Source organism: Strigops habroptila, chromosome 1 (assembly GCF_004027225.2).
Source record: "Strigops habroptila isolate Jane chromosome 1, bStrHab1.2.pri, whole genome shotgun sequence".
Lineage (NCBI taxonomy): Eukaryota > Metazoa > Chordata > Aves > Psittaciformes > Psittacidae > Strigops > Strigops habroptila.
The window spans coordinates 90,072,646-90,092,989 of NC_044277.2; the positions used below are offsets into that span (position 1 = coordinate 90,072,646).

General features: G+C 39.7%; 1 protein-coding gene across 16 annotated transcripts in view; it reads right to left on the reverse strand.

Annotated features, from left to right (window-relative positions):
• LOC115606511 (TBC1 domain family member 7-like) overlaps positions 1-9,854 on the reverse strand; it is a 33,830-nt gene extending 23,976 nt beyond the window's left edge. For 6 of the 16 annotated variants that reach the window (XM_030482619.1, XM_030482580.1, XM_030482543.1 and 3 more), the window contains exons 1-6: positions 9,569-9,848; positions 8,234-8,370; positions 7,658-7,779; positions 6,862-6,942; positions 3,084-3,271; positions 721-858 (exon numbers count right to left, since the gene is read on the reverse strand). In XM_030482619.1, the coding sequence (XP_030338479.1) occupies positions 721-858; positions 3,084-3,271; positions 6,862-6,942; positions 7,658-7,769 (519 nt within the window). In that variant the 5' untranslated portion in view covers positions 7,770-7,779; positions 8,234-8,370; positions 9,569-9,848. Of the gene's footprint in view, positions 1-720; positions 859-3,083; positions 3,272-6,861; positions 6,943-7,657; positions 7,783-8,233; positions 8,408-9,568 lie in introns of all 16 variants that reach the window. The other 10 variants (XM_030482657.1, XM_030482591.1, XM_030482666.1 and 7 more) reach the window with 7 other exon arrangements.
• Between the last annotated feature and the right edge of the window lie 10,490 nt (positions 9,855-20,344).

The following is a 20,344-nucleotide window of genomic DNA, read 5'->3' on the forward strand; positions in this document are numbered from 1 at the left end:
GAGAGCATTTAAATGATCAGTGCCAAAAGAACTCTATTCCACTTCTCATTATAATTTAATTTGCAACATACTGTTTTTCTGAAGCTCTTGTATCCTGCTCCATTTATAAAACAAAACAATTGTGCTTTGTCTATCATCCAATGAGCAGCATATGGATGCCAGAGATGGAGCCTAAAAAGTAGCAAACAAAATGTTCCTAACTTTGTGATATTTTTAATTGTTTAAAATAAAGAAAATTCTTAAGTGACCAATTTGTGAGAAATATAATTCAACTAGATACAAAGTAATCTTTAGCTAACCTAAAAGTAAAATAAGATGTAATTGGTGTAGCAAACAAAACAATTTCCAATGTTCTGTTAGACAAAGTGTCCTACAGGACAGCACAATCATAATACAAAAAGCACTTGCATTTTCTCAAAACAGTTGGTGGAGCAGAATTCAAAGGTGTCACCTTTGTTGCTCCAGTTGTCACCATATAATAATGCTTTCCATGACTGCCTCTCCTCACGAAAAAGAAACAAAGAAACAAAAAGAAAAAAGAAAAGAGAAAAAAAGAGAAGAGAACAGAAGAGAAATAAAAATAGAGAAAAAAGAAATAGAGAAAAAAGAAATAGAGAAAAAAGAAATAGAGAAAAAAGAAATAGAGAAAAAAGAAATAGAGAAAAAAGAAATAGAGAAAAAAGAAAAGAAAAAGAAAAAAAGAAAAAGGTTTTTCCTTACCAGTTGCTGTAATGAATCTTTGTGCTTGCTGTTCAGCTGATTCACAAAGCAACTGACAAGCCAATAGCATTCTATAGGATCCTCCACCATTTCCTCCATTGCTTTAGCAATAGCAAGAAACACTTCATCTTCAGGTTCCTGGAAAACAAAGCCAAAAAAGTGAACTATGTAGAAGTATTGGACTATTTGATTTAAATTATTTTATATTCCTTTTCCCTGCATTATGGTAACAGACACCTGTTAATACAGTACAAGTAAGACTTGCCCTGCTTTTAATACCAGAACGTACAACAGGCATTTGGAGCAACTCTGATTCGAAGTTCTCAAATGAGATAATATTACATCCTATCAAGGTAGCAATAATCTTACTTCTATATTCCACATTTTTATACTGCATAGCAGCAAAATTCTTCATCCTTTTCCTTGCTAAGGGCCAAACAGGCCCCTCAAACACTTCTGTCATGGCTGTTACAGTTACTGTAAAAAACTAATGCAGCCATGAGCTGTAAACTTACCTTCAAATTACAGAAAATCATTTGGTTTGAGATAAACATCTTCCTAGAGACAAATAAGTATCTTTTCTAGGTGATCAGCATCTTATTTCCCTAGGGCACCTTATGCCCTAGGTGATGAGCATCTTATTATTATTTTCTAGGTGATGAGCATCTATTCTGATCTGAGACTAGAAGCATGGGATGGGCACACCATCATCTTTTCTCCTAGCCAACAGCTAGGTCAGGAAGCGGTTAAACTAGGAAGATGCACAAGGCAAGTCTAAATTTGCCCTGTTTCTTACAGTCTTCCTTATGCAGGCAGTACTGACTACAATAGGAGGCAGGGCAACAAGCCAGACAGGTATCCACAGTCTGATCTACTGTAACCACCAGCAGCAGTAAGCTATAGTAACACAGGTTTTTGCATAGATTACAACTCAGGCAAAATGCCTGGATAGTCCAAATACTTCTAGGATATGCCTCCGCTACACAGACTGCTGTGATACACACATACCCCCACTTAAACTCTCTTCCTATAGATGCACACAACACACTTAGCAGACTTCTGTGATTTGTTACTCAAACATTTAAAATGCTGAGAAAAATCCAACATCATCTTTATACTCTGCCTCCACAATAAAACATCTGCATTATTATCAAACAGTCACCTCTCATAAGTTTAAGAGGACAGCTACTCCACTCAAAACAGCTGGCTTAAAGAGAACAAATGCTTTCTGCAGCAAAACAAACATAAGTTACAGGACTAGTAACTGTGGATCTGCTAAACGCCATTTCTATGAAAGCCCACCACAGACAGGACTGAGAGCAGCTAGTGCTCTGGGATGCACTGACAGAACACCTGCTCAGCAATGCTGCTCCAGAAGGGATGAATTTTCAGCCCACCAGGACATATGCCAAGATCAAGGAAATTTCTCTATAGGAAACTTGCACAGTAGGATGGCCACATTCCTAGGCAATGGTAAAGGCAAAAAAACACTCTCCCTCCTCTAACAAGAGAATGCTGTATATAATCCTCCAAAGTATTACTGAATTTTCCATGTTGACTTTTAACCTTTTTTAACCTTTTTTTTCCATTTTTTAACTTTAAAACCATGTGTCAGATTTTTTTATTACAGATGAAAAATAACAAAGTAAGCTGGACTAGAGTGAACATGGGTAAATTAACATTAAATACAGGATAAAATTCACTTCAGAAAGTCCCATGGCTCCTTTCATCACCTCCTCTTTCAGAGAGGCTTATATGCAGATCCACACATTGCTTTTATCACCACACTACAGACTTATCATTAAACCACAGATTTGTTTACCCTTATGTGAGTGCACTGTGAACTACACAATACATGACCTGACAGAAACCTGGATCAGTTCACCCTAACAGAAAAAGGAGGTCAGTACATTAAAGTCTAGATTTAAAAACAAATAATTTAAATATATAGTGTAATCTGCAATAAATCACTGCTTGTACTGGCTCTGAATTATCCTTGTTCCAAGACATTGAAGAATCTATGAGCTCTAGTAAGATTGTCATTTTCATTTCAGTGCTATAAAGAAACTGCAGTGTACAAGCGTACAAAAGGCTTGAAGCCTAACAGGTAAAATACACAAAAGAGATTTTATGGCATAAAATTTTATGTAAGTACTTAGGGGCAGAAAAAGAGAAAAGCTTTTTGACTAAAATCCCTAATAATCCCTAGTAATCTCATCCTAGTACTTCTCTGTTTTCCATTCACCTTACTCTGCCTACCTACGTGCATTTGTGGGGCTACCTGCAGTTCAGTTTCTCACAGGTTTATAGTTTGAAGTTAAATAAAATACTATATTTAAAAGACTGTTAAAATGACAACTGACCAATGGAAAAGCCAAGTTTCGAGGCAATTTTCCTGATTCCAGTTGATGTATGCGAAGGAAAACATCTACCTGTGGGGTAGAATCATTAATAAAACGAATTACACGAAGAGCATGGTGTATATCCCAGTACTGCTCCTTCCGGTACTTCATCACCAAAGCGTGAGATTCATGGTGAGGAGGAATAATTCCTAAAGAAAAGAAAAAAAAAGCAACTGTAAAGACAAAAAGCAGAGCACAAACTCCCTTTCCAAGAGAGCTGCCTAACTTCAACTTCTATTACAACTCCAGCCTACAGAAGCGTTAAGATCTGGCACTGCAGTTTGTTCATAAACTTGGTCAAAGAACACAGGGAGAAAAATCTACCAAACTGGAAGTCAACGGACCAACAAAGCACTTTAGCATTATATTTATAAAAACAAATTGTATAGGTTAACTGAGCATAGGCAAAAGCTACCCTTAGATTATTGCTCCTCAAGCTCTTCTACAAGGTTTTCAGAACACTAACTCTTGTATACCACAGCATCACACTGGTAAGAAATGTCATTGTTGGGATAGATTAAAAAATAATTTGACTGGCTGATTCCCCTTCTCCAACAACCTTTATCTTTAAATTGTGAATCTTACTTGTTTATATCTACCTGTAGTTTTTAACACAGTAATATAATATATCCGGATATATTTACATATATTTTTATATATCTATTTTGAAAACAAAGTGGGCACAGAATGATTTTTATATACATTAGCTGGGCATATTCTCAAATTCTACACTTTGTCTGAGATGACCAGAGAACATACATACACGCAAAGATACTGTACATTCCAGTATTATCCAATTTACTGTTAGAGCTCTGCCAGAAAATCCTTTACTCACTGTATCACAGATTAATCCTCTCTAAAATAACATTCAAAAGCAAAATCGATCACATAGGTTGAATCAATTACAGATTAAAACTTAAGAATACCACGCAAATACTTTGCAAGGAAACATTCCATACTTTCTTAGCACAACACTAATATTTATTTCTAGTTTCCTAGAAGGACAAAAAAAAAGGGAGTTGGGAGAAAGTATCCAAGTAGAGAGGCAGAAAAAATTAAACTGCCTACAAACTCCAGAAAAGATGCTCAACATTTTACCTGATCCTTCTCCTTGCTCAAGACTCAATCTTGCCGTGCACTGATGTTCAAACAAAACTGTCATCACAAGTTTCAACAGAAATAAGATCTTACATACACCAAAGAAAAAAATGCCACTTCCAGTGGAACAGAATTTTTCCTCTTTTAGAAAGCCATGAGAACAAAGTATTCTTCAAAAATCAGTTCTGAAACAGGCCACCTGCTGCTTTTATCTCTCACTGAAAGAAAAAAGTATTTCTGCCAAGTGTTAAACCAGGAAATGGCTGAGTCTTAGTAATATCCACATCTGACAGAAAATCATCTTTTATTTTCCAACTGCAAACCTGTCTGCATTTCAAAAGCTGGAACAAAACAAGACATTTTTCGCGTTATGCAAAAACAAAGTCAACATCATGACTTTGTATGTACACACCACCAACTGCTTTCCTCAAACACAGAAGACTACCTTAGGAAGACAGAAAATAGGCTTAAACAACTCAGAGATGTCTAGAAACCATCATGAGTCATACCTGAACAGGAAGTTAATAGAGACGTCACTGACATACCATGTAACCTGGCACAGCATAAAGCTTTGTGTTGCGAGATAATTTTGCTCACAGAATGGAATTCATTTTGTTTAACTATTAACATTATTCAGCAGAGATGTAATGCCTCCCACCAGAAATGGACTGGGCTGTTGTTCCAGTCATTTACGGAGAGATATTTTGCACTTCCCTTCTGAATACCGGCTTTTTTAACAAGCGTTAACACTGAGATTCACCATGAGAAAAGTCTTTGTACCTCCGTTCACCTAAGAAGCATACAGAATGACCATATGCATATTTGAAATAAATCCCTCTGGGTTTAAAATACAAAATTCTTTAAAAAATCAATATAATTTTCATACAGTTAACTCAGAAGGCATTTTATGTTATCATAGAAATCAAAAATCATCCTATCCAAAACAGTCAAAGATAGACCACTGGCTCTGCTACAATTCTGCCAAGAGACTGTACTTTGCTATTATAATTTTGGCTGAAAGATCTCCTACTGAGTCACTTGTCCAAACCGCCTACACTATATTACCTACTACTAATATTTTAAAGGATGCAGACTATTTAACTAGCGCCCAGAGTGCAAGAATCTTTTTCCCCCTAGAATGAGTACTCTAATGGCAGAGGTTTTTATCAAGCCTCTGTTACTGTTAGTTCAACAATCAATGCCAAGAACTTCAAGCTTTATAATTAGATCTTGCACCTTCTGCACACTGTTCATTTACTACCTCTTCCCAAAAGAGACTCACAAATGCAAATAATTAGGAACACGAAGACACAATCTTTAAATTGTAGAAAACTGGAGGGGAAAAACAGAAGGGGGGAAAAAATAAGATTGTTTACAACTCAGCTAATATTTTCTAATGCATTATTTGAAACTTCAGACACTGTAGTGGAACACGGAGACTAAAAAGAGAAACAGAAAACATTTACTTGAACACTGTTCAAGACCAAGGCACAGTCTAAGATAAATAAATATCCTAAAGCTGAGAAAAACTGTTTTGTAAAGTACTCATTCAGTATGAAGTCACCAATCTTTCCAACTTTGACTCACATGCCAAAATCTTGTTATAGGAGACATATATGGGAGCTGTATCGCATATTCTGGAAAGCCAAAGGACAAAGAAGTAGAACAGTTCACAAACAGCAAAAGACAGCAACTTCCAACCCAATCTGCAAACTGATGCTGCTGGTCTCTCCCTGATGAAACATTTTGCATAATCAGCACCATTCCTGCCAGCACAGGCCTGGTAATAACAAGACATAGGAGCCAAACTCAAGCTTTTCAAAAGTGGCACAACACTTCATCACCAACAGTACTGTAAATCACATTTTTCTTCCAGAAATTCAGTCAGATGCTGTTCCTTCACACTCAATCTGACAGTGTTCCTCTACATGCAGCAAACTCTTAGGGAAACTCTCCAGGTACCTGTCCTCTCTCCAAGCAACATGACCTCACATCTCATAAACCCAACACACTTGACTGGTTACTGCTAAGTCAGTACTTTTGAATTAGTCATGTGACTAATGCACTTCAAGGATAACAGAATCTATTTATGGGCATTTCTATGGTTTCCAGGGAATACCATAATTTAATCTCCAGCCTCATAACTTCTTCAAATTTAAGTACAATTTAAAGCCAGAATCAAAACCAGAAGATTTTTCAGAACACAAAGTTTCTCTTTAGAATAAACATCCGTTCCACACCTTGCCCAGGTTTTTTAAGTTCAATCACACCTTTACTTCAACTTCCCTGTCTGTTATTTTAGGAACAGATCTGAGTACCTTACCGGGTATCAGTGACTTATTACAATCCACTTTTCAAATTCCTCTTATCAATTTACGTACATGGTGCTACAAAATTAAATATATAAATACACTCTCCTAGGTACACTTCAGCAAAAGTTCTCAAAAACTACGCATGGAATATTGTTTTGTAGTTGCCATTGGACATCCTACGGAGGTACAAAAGTAGACTAACTATGTTTCAGTAGGTAAGGTACAACAGAATAATCTGTATCATTAATTCCCCAAAGGAAAAAATAACAAAAGATACACCTTCCTACACACTCCTTCCTACACAGTATCACAGATGTTATATTTCATACCTAAAAGCACCTTCCACACCAGTATACGATACATGGATGGGAGAGGAAACCTTTGACTAAATGTGCAAAGCTTCTCAATATCTGTAAAGATATAAAAAGGAAAAAAAATTAAGTTAAATTTAAATATAATTTATAAATCGGTTTGAGTCTCTGATCTACCTAAGCATGACAAAGCCTTTGCTGCAGATCGAAATCACCATTTCCATCATATATTATCAGCAAATGTTTTCACTACTTCAAGTGAGAACAGAATGTGCCCTATAAACTGCAACAATCTTGAACGATATATGCGTTGGCCTGATTTACAGTAAGACTACCCTAGGGTTCACTAGGAAGAAACTAACACTTTTATAGACATTTTGTAAATCACATTGCTATTTCAAAACAATTAAGGGCTTTGTTATAAGGACATTTATCTTTCTGTTTTGTTAAAGATGTGGCACTCCTCAGGGACCAACAATAATAACGAAATCTTCATTGTTTTGAGGTTAGATGGAACTAACAGCATGCGACAATACATTCTCAGAATAAAACTGTTTTTATTAAAAAACTTTTAGTTTCTTGGGCACAGAATGAGAGGAGGAAAAAAAAAGAAGCAATCAGACAAACCTTTCGTAGTTTTAAAAATCAGATTTTCAGACCTTTGAAACTCAAAGGACTGCTAGTAATAACTGAGAGATCAGTAAAAGATGCAAAAATTAAATGAGTACTAAGCACAGCAGCTAAACATTTTCTATTATTCCCTCCCCATCCCCAAATCACCCAAGTAATAGAGAAAACAGTGACATCAACTTGCCCAACCGGTCATCTTTTAACAGAATTTCCAGTGACTTCTTTTCTTCAACTCCACGAAACCCGACTTTTTCATAATATACTGAGCGAAAGTTTCTCTGAGAGTCATCAGCCATGATTTGATTCCTTTTGGAGAAACAGTAATTCCCCTTTAGACTTACAACAAAACATTTCTTTTTTGTTAAGGTCAAGTACTTTTGCACACTGATAAGAGCTGCCTGCCTCTGTCTCTACAGTATTAATAAATGCTACAGAACATGAAATTCTTCCAAGATCTTTGTCATCATATGTTAACATAAACAATCATAAAAATAACTGAATCTAACCAAGGTCTAAAGCTATACAATTTCCACGTGAAACATAGGGATTTTTAAAAATCTTTTATTCCTACAGTAAATAATACTACTTTTCAAAAAGTTAAAAAAAAACCCAAACCAACAAAAACTGGAGAGACACTTAGCCTTTTATGCGATATCGTGTATTTCACAACCAGTATGAAAAAATACAGTTAAGAGTGTGACAAAATTTTGGCTACAGAAGCCCTAATTAAGTACAACTGTTACCCAGCTTTCACACTTACCAAGCAAGATAACCAGAAGCAAGGACAAGCTGATGTTTGCCTCAGTAGCACAGGGAAGACAGGAAAGATATGCCTAGGTATGTAGGTTTGTTCTTAAGTTGCAGACTTGAATTAAATGTTCATGTTGTCATCAGGTGCTGTAACAGCCACAGACGTGACCTTGTTAGTCCAATACTAAAAAGAAATAAATGTCTCATCCTACACTGGAAACAATGGTAAATTGTAAGTACCCTGTGTTTCATAACAAATATAACTGATATTTCAATTCAGGTCAACTTTCTAAATATCAATACTCTCCTTTGCAGCCTTGCAAATATGGGAAAGTTCTGGCTTGTAACTCAAAGGACTAAAGAAAAAAATCTTAACTTTTATGCCCAGTGACAGCAATAACATTTGGAGAAAAGTAATTTGGTTTGAGTGACAAGCAACGGGTGAACGATGCACTGAAAAGCTTTTCTCCTTAAAGTCTTCTTTCCCTTGCTGAACCAAAGCACGTATCAGGAGCAGAGCATTTGCAGATATAAGCAAAGGCCACAATTTTGCACATATTTAAATCTGTATATCAACTAGGCCTACTTGTGTTTCAAATTAAGTCCAAATACTGAATGAGTGATTTCTGAGACAGGTCATATGCCATCTCAAAACCAGAAAAAGAAGTATATGACTTGCAAGACAGTCCAGTTGCGCACTATCCTTATGAAAACAACGGTGATGTTCATGCATTGTGCATTTAAGGGTCCAGTGGTCAGGGTGATTACCGCTTATATTGCAGGCTCGTCTAAAACCAGACTTATGATGCTACAGGCACTCAGCTACATTTAAAATATTTTAAATGTTTTAAACCTGAATTTAATATGAGCTATTTAGAAAACATTTAGCCTGTACAACTTGTGGAAAGCTGACAGTAGTCACAAAGCAGAAAGAGTAAGTATCACTCAAAAAATAACGCATGATCTGTAAAAAAGGAATGTTATTAATTTTAAACTATCACTATACCAGCAGTACATTTTATTTACTGTTTCCTTCTTCCCTCCCTCCAAATTTAGGATATATATTTCATGTTAGGTAAAAAAGACAGTGTTCCAATCTCTACATATATCATCAATAAACTGGAAAAAGGGGAAACAAATCCCTCGCCAGCTCACTGCAAATGTTCTGTACAACAGAATAGTCACTCCTCCTGTCTTCAAATATTAATGCATTCTCGGCCTCAACAGCACTTTTCATCATATCATTAAACTTCACGGCAGGTGATTTTAACAATGAAATAGAAATATTTAGTAAAGAGCCAGACACGATGCCAATACGCTTCCGCCCGTTTAGAGAAGGCCCTACCTTGCACAAACCAAGCTAAACTCTGGGCGCACCTCTGCAGGCCGAGCAGCACCGCTGGCACGGCCCTCGCTTACCCCGACCCGGCCCGACCAGCGGCCTCGCCACCGTCCCGGCCTTTGGGGTTGCAATACCCGGTCACCGCCACCACCGGGAGCTAATGCCACCGGGACGCCCTGAGGAAGGGCCAGGGCCGGGACCCCACCGCAGCCGCCCAGCACCCACGGCAGGCGGGCGCGGCCCTGCGGCGCGGACAGGGGCGGGTCGGAGCGCGGCGCGGCATGGGCGCATGCGCAGGCCGTGTCCCGCCCCGGCGGCCATGGCGCGGCTGGGGGAGCCTCCTGTCACCCGTCCAGCGGTAGCGGCGGGTGCGGAGGGGACGTGGCGGGCGCCTCGGTGCCGGGTGCCTCTCCTCGCCCCCCCCCCCCCCCCCCCCACGTTTTATGGGGCAGCTGCGGGTGCGCTGAGGGCTGCCGGAGGAGAGCGGCGGCATCTCCTGTACCCTCTAAATGGCCGCTTAAAGCCTCTAAATGGCTTCAAGCTGAAAGCGGGTAGATTTAGGTATCAGGAAGAAATTCTTCCCTGTGAGGGTGCTGAGGCGCTGGCACAGGTTGCCCAGAGAAGCTGTGGCTGCCCCATCCCTGGCAGTGTTCAAGGCCAGGTTGGATGGGGCTTTGAGCAACCTGCTCTAGTGGAAGGTGTCCCTGCCCATGGCAGGGGGGTTGGAACTGGATGAGCTGTAATGTCCCTTCCAACCCAAACCATTCTGTGATTCAATGACACCCCTATCTCAAGGTGACACCAGAGAGCTGGGTGTTTTGACAGTGCCTGGTATGGAATTACATAGAGCAGTGATCCAGAAAGTGCAGTGCTGCTCAAGACCCAGCAATAATGCTTGATGATAAGAGAATAACTCCTTCCCGTAACACTGAGGCCACAAAGAATAGCAAAGAATTATATTGCCTGTACCATATTATTTACTATAATTGGTATGCTTAGCACTTTGGCCCATCCACTGTGACATTTTACTTAGAACAATCTCTAGGAAGCCAAGTGTGTTTTCCAAACCCAAGATTTACACTGATGCGTGTAAGCAAAGTACTTGATGCTAAAAGTGCCACTCCTCAAAACACATAAGGGACCTAGATCTCACTGTTGGAAGCCAACACTCAAAAATCAAGCCGTGCTGCCTAAACCATGGGACATCAAAGTAATAGTGTGGGTTCATTTGTGGATGGGGTTTGGGTTTGGGTTTTTTTAGTTGTTGGTGATGTTTTTATTCAGATGTTTGACATCTTGCCAGCTTTTAACTGTACAACTGCAAGCACCAGGCAGCTGCTTTTAATAGGAGCTGAGTTTTCAGCTCAGAGCTCTCTTCCAGGAGCACAAACTTGCACAAAACCATCAAACATCTGAGTTAGCAACACCAGGACTTGAGAGCACTAGAGCCCTCTAAGACAGCATCTTAGGTTAAGTGGCCTATTTTAAATGCACAGCACATCCCATTATTTTAATCTTGCCCAACGCTTTTGAAATGCCAAAACACACTGTTGTAGAAGGGACAGGCTTTTGTTAAACCCGGTTCACATAGGGGTGTTTTTGTTGAGTCAGGGCAAGGCCTAGCAAATATGTTTCTTGAAGTAATCCTGTACAGCAGCAGGTGGCAGGCTGGGGCCATTTTTTGTCGTTTTTGGGTTCTTGAACTCAAAATGCACCTTTTGTATCGATAGATGGCACTTGTCTCTGGGTAAGATCTGCTTGGTGCTGTTGGGAGCTCACCAGTATCCCAAGGTTCAGAAAGCAGCTACTGAAATTCAATCAAATCTCTATAATTTTTAATTACTAATTTTTGGCCTTGTCAAGATGTATTACACAGCTACAGTGGTGCTTTAAAAAAGGCTGAAGTTAGCACAGTTTATTTTAGCACTAATTTATGGTACAGCAGATGCAAGAATACTTGAAGCAGTTGAGCCATCAGACACTGTGGTATGGGTTTGCACTATATTAATGTTAGCAATTATGGCATTGCTAAAAGTTCTTAATCAAAATTAAGGTCTGAAAGATTTAGCTGCATAAAAATACAGCATAAAAACAATACCTGCCCTGAAAAACAATAAAATGAATGTGGTCCCCCTAGTGAAGTTTCTAAACCCCACATATAGAAAGCTTCTTAATCATGTTAAGTATACACACAGATTTTCTTAATGCTATCTGTAAACAGATTCCAACATATAGATAATAGGTTATAGTGGGATCCCATCTTGGGGGTGACAAAGCAAGTCAGTTTTAAATGACTACCAGCATTATATTTAGGTCAGTGGGAAATTTAAAAAAATTGAGACTTTTCAAATCGTAAATGAAATTAAAAGCATCGTTTGAGCATGAACTGCTAATGACTACCATGATTATTATGTGGTGACACAGTGAAACAAAGATGGCTAACCTCATCTTTTAGAAAGACAGCCATGCACAGGGTCGGGCTTCCTTACTTTATCAGCTTTATTTCTTTTAACTGCCTCTTTACGTCCACCTGCACTGAAACTAACTAAATGACTCTATATGCTGTAAAATGGTGGTGTAAAGCACACAGGTGAGTCATTACCTAAATATTTCATTTAAGTAGGTTTACATTTTCATAAACCAAATAATGACCTTATTTTCCTTTGTCTATGGACATAAAGTATCTTCATGCCTGTTGATGCAATCTCTTTGTTGGCACTGTAAATGAAAGCAGAATTTCATCATGAATAGCTGCAGGTGTCAATCAGCAAAGTGGAGGACTGTGTTTAGTGTAAAATTGATTGATTAATACATTGTTAGTCAATAATACCTTCCTAGGCATCTGTCCAAACCCTGATAACCTAAACGTTGAATTTTTTAAACTGCACATAACATCAGAAAAGGTAGAACACATAAAAGATAAAAGGGAAACAGGTTTGGAATTGGCTTGGGGTTATCTGAGATAGCAGAGCCAAACTGATTAGTACCCTGCTAGCATACTGCATCTCTCATTTTTATCTGTAACTTTGGAGTATTACTGTGTTTGCACTTTGTAGTGATGTGTTTATATTGCACAAGTGAATTACTCACTGACATAAGGCACATGAGAAGGAAGCCAAACAGGCATTGTTAATGCTTTTTTGTTGCAAAATATGAACTACATTGTCTCCATGGTTCTTCTCGAAAAGAAAAACTTTCGCTATTAAAGCTGGAGTAATTTCATGGGAGCGATGTGCTGCTGAGTATTACAGCTCTTGGAAAGCCTTTAGGCATCGGTCTCTCCTGTATGACTGATTTATCAGTGGAATTACAGATGATTATCAGAAGCACACCTTGTTGTGTGAATATCGAAAGAAGTTGAAAATGCAAAGCAACGAAATGTCAATTTGACACAGCATGGAGGTCCATATTTGCACGGAATTATAATAGATGTAATGTACAGAAAATAAACATAGTTTTTAGGTGGGTTTCATTTACACCGAACTGACTGAAGATGCGCTTTTTTGTTTAAAAGACACTTTTCTGATAATATCTTCACAGCATATCAAAAGCAGTGTATACTTTTAGCCTGCTAATGCACCATCCCTTGCTCCTGTTACTACAGGAAATGATTGATGTTCAGGAAAGGAGTTACAAGTTTGGTCACTTCAGCTTTTCTAAGATACCATCTCCTGTTTCTTCAGAAGCATGAATAATTCCAGATGGTGAGAAGATCTGTGTTAATGGAAAGGACAATTTACTTACACATTCAATATAACCTTTTCATTGTGAACATTGGCAGATCTAGAAAAGCTTGCGTCCATTTCCTGGCCAAACAAGCATCACTCTGCTTTTTATATTTTACCTGAGAGAAGAATGCAAATGTAGCTGTAAATGTTCACAACTTAATCCCTTGTTAAAGTGAGATGGAAAAAAAAATAATGCTCTGGGGTAATAAAAATATCATAAAACTGTTTGGCAGCAAAAGGGAATTGAGCCTTTCATTTTATCATGGCAGCACAACAGGCAGGTCTGTCTCCAAGCAGACCAAACGCTGTCTCTGTAATCATGAATACGCACCCCCAAATGGCAGCAAGGAAAAGGCTTATGGGGCTGAAAACAGCATAAGGAGCAGCCGAAGTTGGAAGGCTGAGTTCAGATGTGTCCTACTTTGTTTCTTTATCCTCCTAGAGAATGAGAGTGCTTCAGAGGTGACATGCTTTTGTCTGCAGAGATATACAAAAACTGCAAGACAATTACAAAGAAAATAACAGATTGCAGTTGCTTGCTGCAAACGTAAAGGGAATAGGATTTGTTTCAAGATGATGTTAGTGATTTTTAAGGATAATGTCTTACGGGTTCTAGTCATAACTTCAGTTTGTTGCTTAACCTCAGGTATCAACTGTGCCTGCCCTAATTACTCTTCTACCAACCTGATTAGTGGCTGTGTTAACGATAAGATTGATGGTTTTGTCTGAAAAAGGCTTGCAAGTTTTTAAATAGCACCAGAAACATGCTTTGTGCTGCCAGTGAGCATGGCACATTGGGGCGCTACATGATAATCAATAAATAGCCTGAAATAATCTTACCTCAGATTTGTTACTCTTTAATTGAGAAGTGACAATGGGGTGACAAGACGAAGATTAGTCAGATTACGGCCGGTGTGAAAATTCAGTGATACGCCTTGAGAATCCTAAACAAGAAATTTAGTATATGGACGAGGTATAGTTATTACAATCACTATATGCGGTTAGAGATGCAGCAAAAATTGTAGCAATATGAAGATATCTGCCACACAGTGAGAGAGCAAGTAGGAATTAGGAAGGGGTTTCAGTCTTTGCAATATTTCTCCTTGTATTAGAGCCACAAACGCACTCGGAAGCTAATTCAAGGCCACAAGCTGGATATGGTAGTTAGATTGTGTTCCTCGCTCAACCAAGTATCCCCAAAACTTTGGGACCAAGGCAAACTGCACAGTGCATTGGACTGCAGGAGGACACACCAAGAATTTTACTCTGCTCGAGCCCTGTGGCCCAGGACGGAGATGGTTCGTTTCAGTCCCTTCAGGGGATATTTGAACCAACATTCTCTCTCATTTGAACCAAGTATTCAGGGCATATTTGAATCAGACAACCTCTAAAGCAAGCCGAGCCGAGCCAGTGTTTCAGGGCATCATTTCAACAACCAGGATTGCAGAAGCCAATCAGGCTTTGCTCACCATTGCCACCCTCTTCAGCCAGGACCTGTCATGAGAATGGAACCCAGCTAGCTGCTTGCACATTTGGCCATGGAAATGAGTTCATACCTCCGACCTGCTCCCTAGGCTCAAAGGCAAGAGCCTAACCCAGTGGCTTCACTGGGACCAGTAATGTAAGGGTGAAAGGATCAGATCCAACCAAAGCAACATGACAGACACAGCACTTGTACCTCCAAAGAATAATTTGTCACTTAATCACCTCCTTTCAGAAAGACTGCCTACCAAAGGAGAGGGGAGCCTTGTACATGAGCAGGCTTTTGATCTCGGTGAAGCTCAGGGGGCTTTGCTAGCAGATTGATTTAAAGGATTGAGCAGCAACTAATTAATGACTCTATATCAGTCATGGCTTGGAGGCTTGTTTTAATAGATGAAGACAAGCTGTTAAGCTGGAATGGCACACTGATGTTTATTTTGTGATAGGACAAAGTAGTCTCCACCTCTCTTCCTGATTTTCCACCAGACTTTTCATTCCTATAGTTGTTAAAGGTACTGTCAGTGTCCTGCTTTCTGGTCATTGATGTACAGCATAATGGAAAGCTGTGAAAATCACAGAACAATTTACCCTGTAAATTCACAATTTACACTAGGATGATTATCATTTGCTTTTTCAGGTAATGATTTGCAGCCATTACCAGTGGCTTGAGAACTTGCTGGTGAGAACTGAAAGCAGTGTTCTCTGGAGGATTTTGGGCCAGAAATCCTAGCCAAACTGAGCAGTGTGAACTTGAAACACGTAACAGAAGTTCAGTTTTGTGCTGATTTGGACTTCTTCAGGCTGATTGGCTATTTTACTGATTTTCTGGTCAGCACATAGATCTAGTGCTAATTTTATCAGCTTGGTTTTAAAATCAATGCATGGAGAGTCTGCATTGATTGAGAGACACACAGTGCAGTGTCTCTCACCTCCCCCTCCGTAAATGGAATTACTCAGAATGAATTCACTTAGATCAAGCTTTCGGTATTGGCTTTGGTGTTGATAGCGCTTTTCTCAACTGAAGAATTTGAACTTAGACCGTGCAGACAACACTGGCTAATTTAATATTCACAAACTGCGGCAGCATATTAGACATTAATTACATATGACTAATTATATTAATTATAATGAATGAGAATTATATTAGCTTTAAGGACTATAAAGGGAACTAGAAATTAAAGTAGCAGGATTTAGTATCTGGCTGTCATGGACTTGCTCTGCGAGACCTTGGGCAGCACAGTTTGCCATTCTGTCTCTTTCCAAAATACAAGGTGAAGGTAATGGTATGTACCTCATTTGTAAAGCCAATGAGGCCTACTATAAACACAAATATATATATATAAAAATAATAGCATGTAACTTAAAATCTTCCAGCACTACAGGTTTAAAATAATTTTTTAAAGCTAAATAATTCAGACCACTTAGTCCACAAGGGGAAAATCCTACCAAAAGCTGCCTTTAAGAAAAAAGGTTAGAAGCTGAAAGTAAATTAGAAAATAGTTTTTAAAATTACTATTTGTAAGAGTATTTCCAAGTAAACTGAAATTCCATAAAGACTTGAGCTTGTACCTCATCTGGAACAAAACAGTTGTATCATGTTAGACATTTGGAGGGCCCTCTGACAGTGACATTTTGAGTGATGGGTGTAGCCACTGGGAGAGGGAAAACCTAATAATCCAACTAGGAAATTCAGAGAAAAGATAAATTCATTAGAGAGTGATGTGACTAACTTTACCTCTGCCTCCACCTTGCCAGCTTTGAAATACGAATAATCACAACAGCTCATTTTGTGGGGTTTTGTTAATCCTTCTAAAGCACTTCATGTGCGTGTGAAGCAGTACTGACAAAGTGTGCCAAATGTGGGTGGATAGCTGTGAGGTTTGTCAGTTCAGCAAGTGACTCAGTCCCTTCTTCTCCATAGAGGCCCAGGTCCTGCTGTAGGCCTAAACAACAGGAACTGTTCCCAGAGAGCAAGGTCTGTAGCCAAAGGGACAGGGTGGCCCCCAGAAAGCCGTTTTCTGCTGTCTTGGAACTGCAAGCAAAAGGCATAGAAAAGTAAATAGGAAAATAGTCCATTTTAACTAAAAATGTGCTGAATGAGCTTGGCACAGTTTATGCCAGAATTTTCTTATGCTGGGACGGAGATAGCCTCATTTTTTAACACACTAGTTCCGTAATTCCAACATCCTTCCATTCTGCTGATCAGTCCTCAACTCTCAGATGAAGTGCCCAGGATCACCCTCTGCCACTAAAGCCAAATGGCACAGGACAGCCATGGCCCTGTTATTAATTTCATAGTCTCCAAAAGAGGGTGGTTGCAAGCAGCTTGCTTGGTGGGAATAGACTCTGCTGCATGCTAACTTCCTAACTGTGCCACAGAACAGATATGGAAGAATGTAAGTCTAAGCCAAAACCCATGCCTGGGACGTGCCTAACAATATAACAGGACAGAGAGCAAATTGTCAGAGCCCAGGAATGTTTTTGTGTCTCAAGAATCTGCTTTTTATCCCAATTCTGACATTTCACTCTCTTTCTGATTACCTTCCTTCCTGAGCTGGAGAGCTTGTCACGCTTACTGTAAGGCTTCTTTTCATCACAGATGCTTCCAGAAGGTATAACAGCTACCACCACTGAAAAGAAATGTTAAAAATAAAATCTAGCTATTTAGGGACAGCCGTGGGGAAAAAGAGCCACCAAAGAAAATGCATTGTGCTACACATCAAGCACCATTTCCAACTGCAGATCGGCGCAAACTCTGAAAGGCTTCTCTAAGAATCTGTATGAACACCCTTTTGGGAGGAAGGGGGCCTCCAGTTTCTTAAGAAACATTTGCTTACACGTATATCCTTTTGTATGGAAATACAGAACTTAAAATTGTTTTCCTCTATCCGTTCCCTTTTTCGGTCCTGTTTATTATTCCACAGTTATTCTACCAACTCTTTGATCCAATATAAAACGCACATTTCTGGCAGTCAGCAGACCTGGTTTCTATTTACATTCTGCTATTAAAGTGATCTGGCATAAATTGCTGTCGACAGTGACTCAGATCAGGGAACTGATCTGCCTGAAAACTGACTTAGTAAAAAACCCACGTTGTTAATTTTCAGCTAAACCCATGATCACGTTAACCTGGTGGCTGCACACATGCTCCCCAGTGCCCATACGCAGGGAAGGCAGGAAAAAGCAGTCAGGCACAAGAGTAAGGATTGGTGCCCGCACTTGCCATCAGCCCTGCTTCATCCCTCAGGAACTGCTTATGGAGCTGCAATTACTCATTTTAAAGCAAAGATGTGGTGCCACAGCAAGGTTTGTGGCGCTAAATTCACTAGTTGAAGCACTCCCAAGTGGAAAACACATTACAAAAGGCAACAAATGCAGGAGATGAGTATTAGCTGGTACTAGACCAGTGCTGTGGGACGGGTGACAGGTCTGGTGTCACTGAGGGCTACTTGCTGTGGATGGAAATTTCCTCTTTCCACGTTGAACATGGTGGCTGCAGCAGTGACCGGCACAGGCACATGGTCCTGAGCAGGCCAAGCAAGAGGCACCAGGCTGCTGCTGGGCTGCAGCAGCCATCCCACAGGCTCCAGCCCCAGGAAAGGCTGCTCTAGGAAGAGCCGGCACTGTCTCACCCCCATTTGAACTGCTCCAGAGTATGACATGGGGCAAGAAGCCCTGTTATTCTGTGCATCATGTATGCCCACTTTGAAATGTGAGTTTTTTGCTGGCACCTCAGCGACACAAAGAACTCCGCAGCTTTCCACTGCTTGACAGGAATCAGTAAGAAAAGCATTAAGTGCATCTTCTTTTTGGCACAGCAGCACTTTTTAATAACTCCTGCCCCAGCGAACTCTTCATTCCTGAAGAGAACAATGCAATGCATTTAACATTCTTCCGATTAATACTTATGGCTACAAGCCACCCATTGTTTTCACTACATAGCTGCTAATCAATAGGGACTCCAGAAAGCAGCAGAATGAGCCAGGGGAGCTGTAGAAGCCTTGTTTCTTCAAAAATTACGGCAAATGGTAAGGGATTTTTCCCCCTCACCCACATTTTTGCAGTTTCTTTTAAAAGTACAACTCATACTTGACTTCATAAATCTACACTTCAGTGTCCCACTATGCTGCCCCACGTTTGAAAATGTTTACCTTAGCATTTATGTAGCCTCATTAGTGTGGAATGTTTATACTTGCTCTTTCATTTGCACTTACCTATACAGTTATACATTGTGTGCTGTAACTGTACTAATAATCCCTCTATTTCCAAAACTCTTTCACAGTAATTGCTCCCCTAAGTGCTGTTTTCCAAAGATTCCTATGTTTTAAACTTTGAAAGAGAAGCAGGCTTTGGTTTACTGTGAAGTTGATGGGAAAGAATATACCATAAAATGTGTCCCTATTTTATTTCAGTGCCTAACTGGTTACTTGGAGACAGTGATCTGGAAACATGAGCAAGGTTATACTACATTTGTTTGTGAGGACAAGGCAAACATTAAAGTATAATTCCTGAAGACCTTGAATCCTGATTCTCCCTTGCCTTGTGCTATTCTCTTCAGCCTAAGAGAGTAATGTGTTAAAACTGATAAAAATGTATTTTAAGTGTATATAAACATTGGTATGTCTTTGAAGTATGATAGTTGCAATGGCAGTAGTAGGAATTGCTTAGATGCTGCATTTCTGGGATGAAGGAAATGCTATACCCACTCTGTTAATTTTCATGTATATATATGAAAAACAGACAGTTCACAAGATTGTGTGGTCTGAGGGGAGTACACATTGTAAGTGATGATGATTTCCCATCCCTTCACAGACTTGTACCTCAGATTCGCTGTACTCTCATAGTGCCTGGGAAATGAGTGAGCACTGACACAAGTAGAATCAAACATCTTTCTGTGTGCTCTGCTGTTAAAACAGAAAAAGCAACACAGGAACCGCTCTGTCCTCTTTACACATCAATCACAGAAGCAACAAACCTTTCCTCAGAGCCTAGAATTTACCATTGCTTCATATTATCTTCTGCTTTGTACTCAAGTAAGGTTACTCCAGTGTCAGAGGGGCTGACAAGCTCCTTCCTAGGCTGATGATACAATCCCGTACAAGGGAGAAAAGGAACAGCAGGTTGAGGGGAAAGACTAGACAGCTCCTGGCAGATGGGAGCAAGGATTGGGTAGGGACAGGGAAGTTAGTGGAGGGAGATGAGGACAAGGAAGGCAAAAGGCATCCCAGGACGCTGGTGGGGAGGTAGGAGGAAGATCTCCAGGCTGCACTGGAGAAAGGAGAGAAAAGATCCAGGAGAAAAAGGAAATCCATGGGAAAGGCCTCAGGACACATCACTCCAGCAGGCGTTAGTTCAGTCCTTGTCATAACATTAAATCTTTCAATAGCTTTGTGTTAAAACTTCTTCCTTCTGTCCCTCCATCACAATCCCTACCTCCAAACACAAAGCCTGTGCATTTTACTCAGATGTGCTGAATTTGACAGGCCAGCCAGAAACCAGGCAAAGGTGATGGTTATTACCTCCCCCAGATATACAAGCATGGAGAAAAACAAGAGACAGCTGAGAGAGA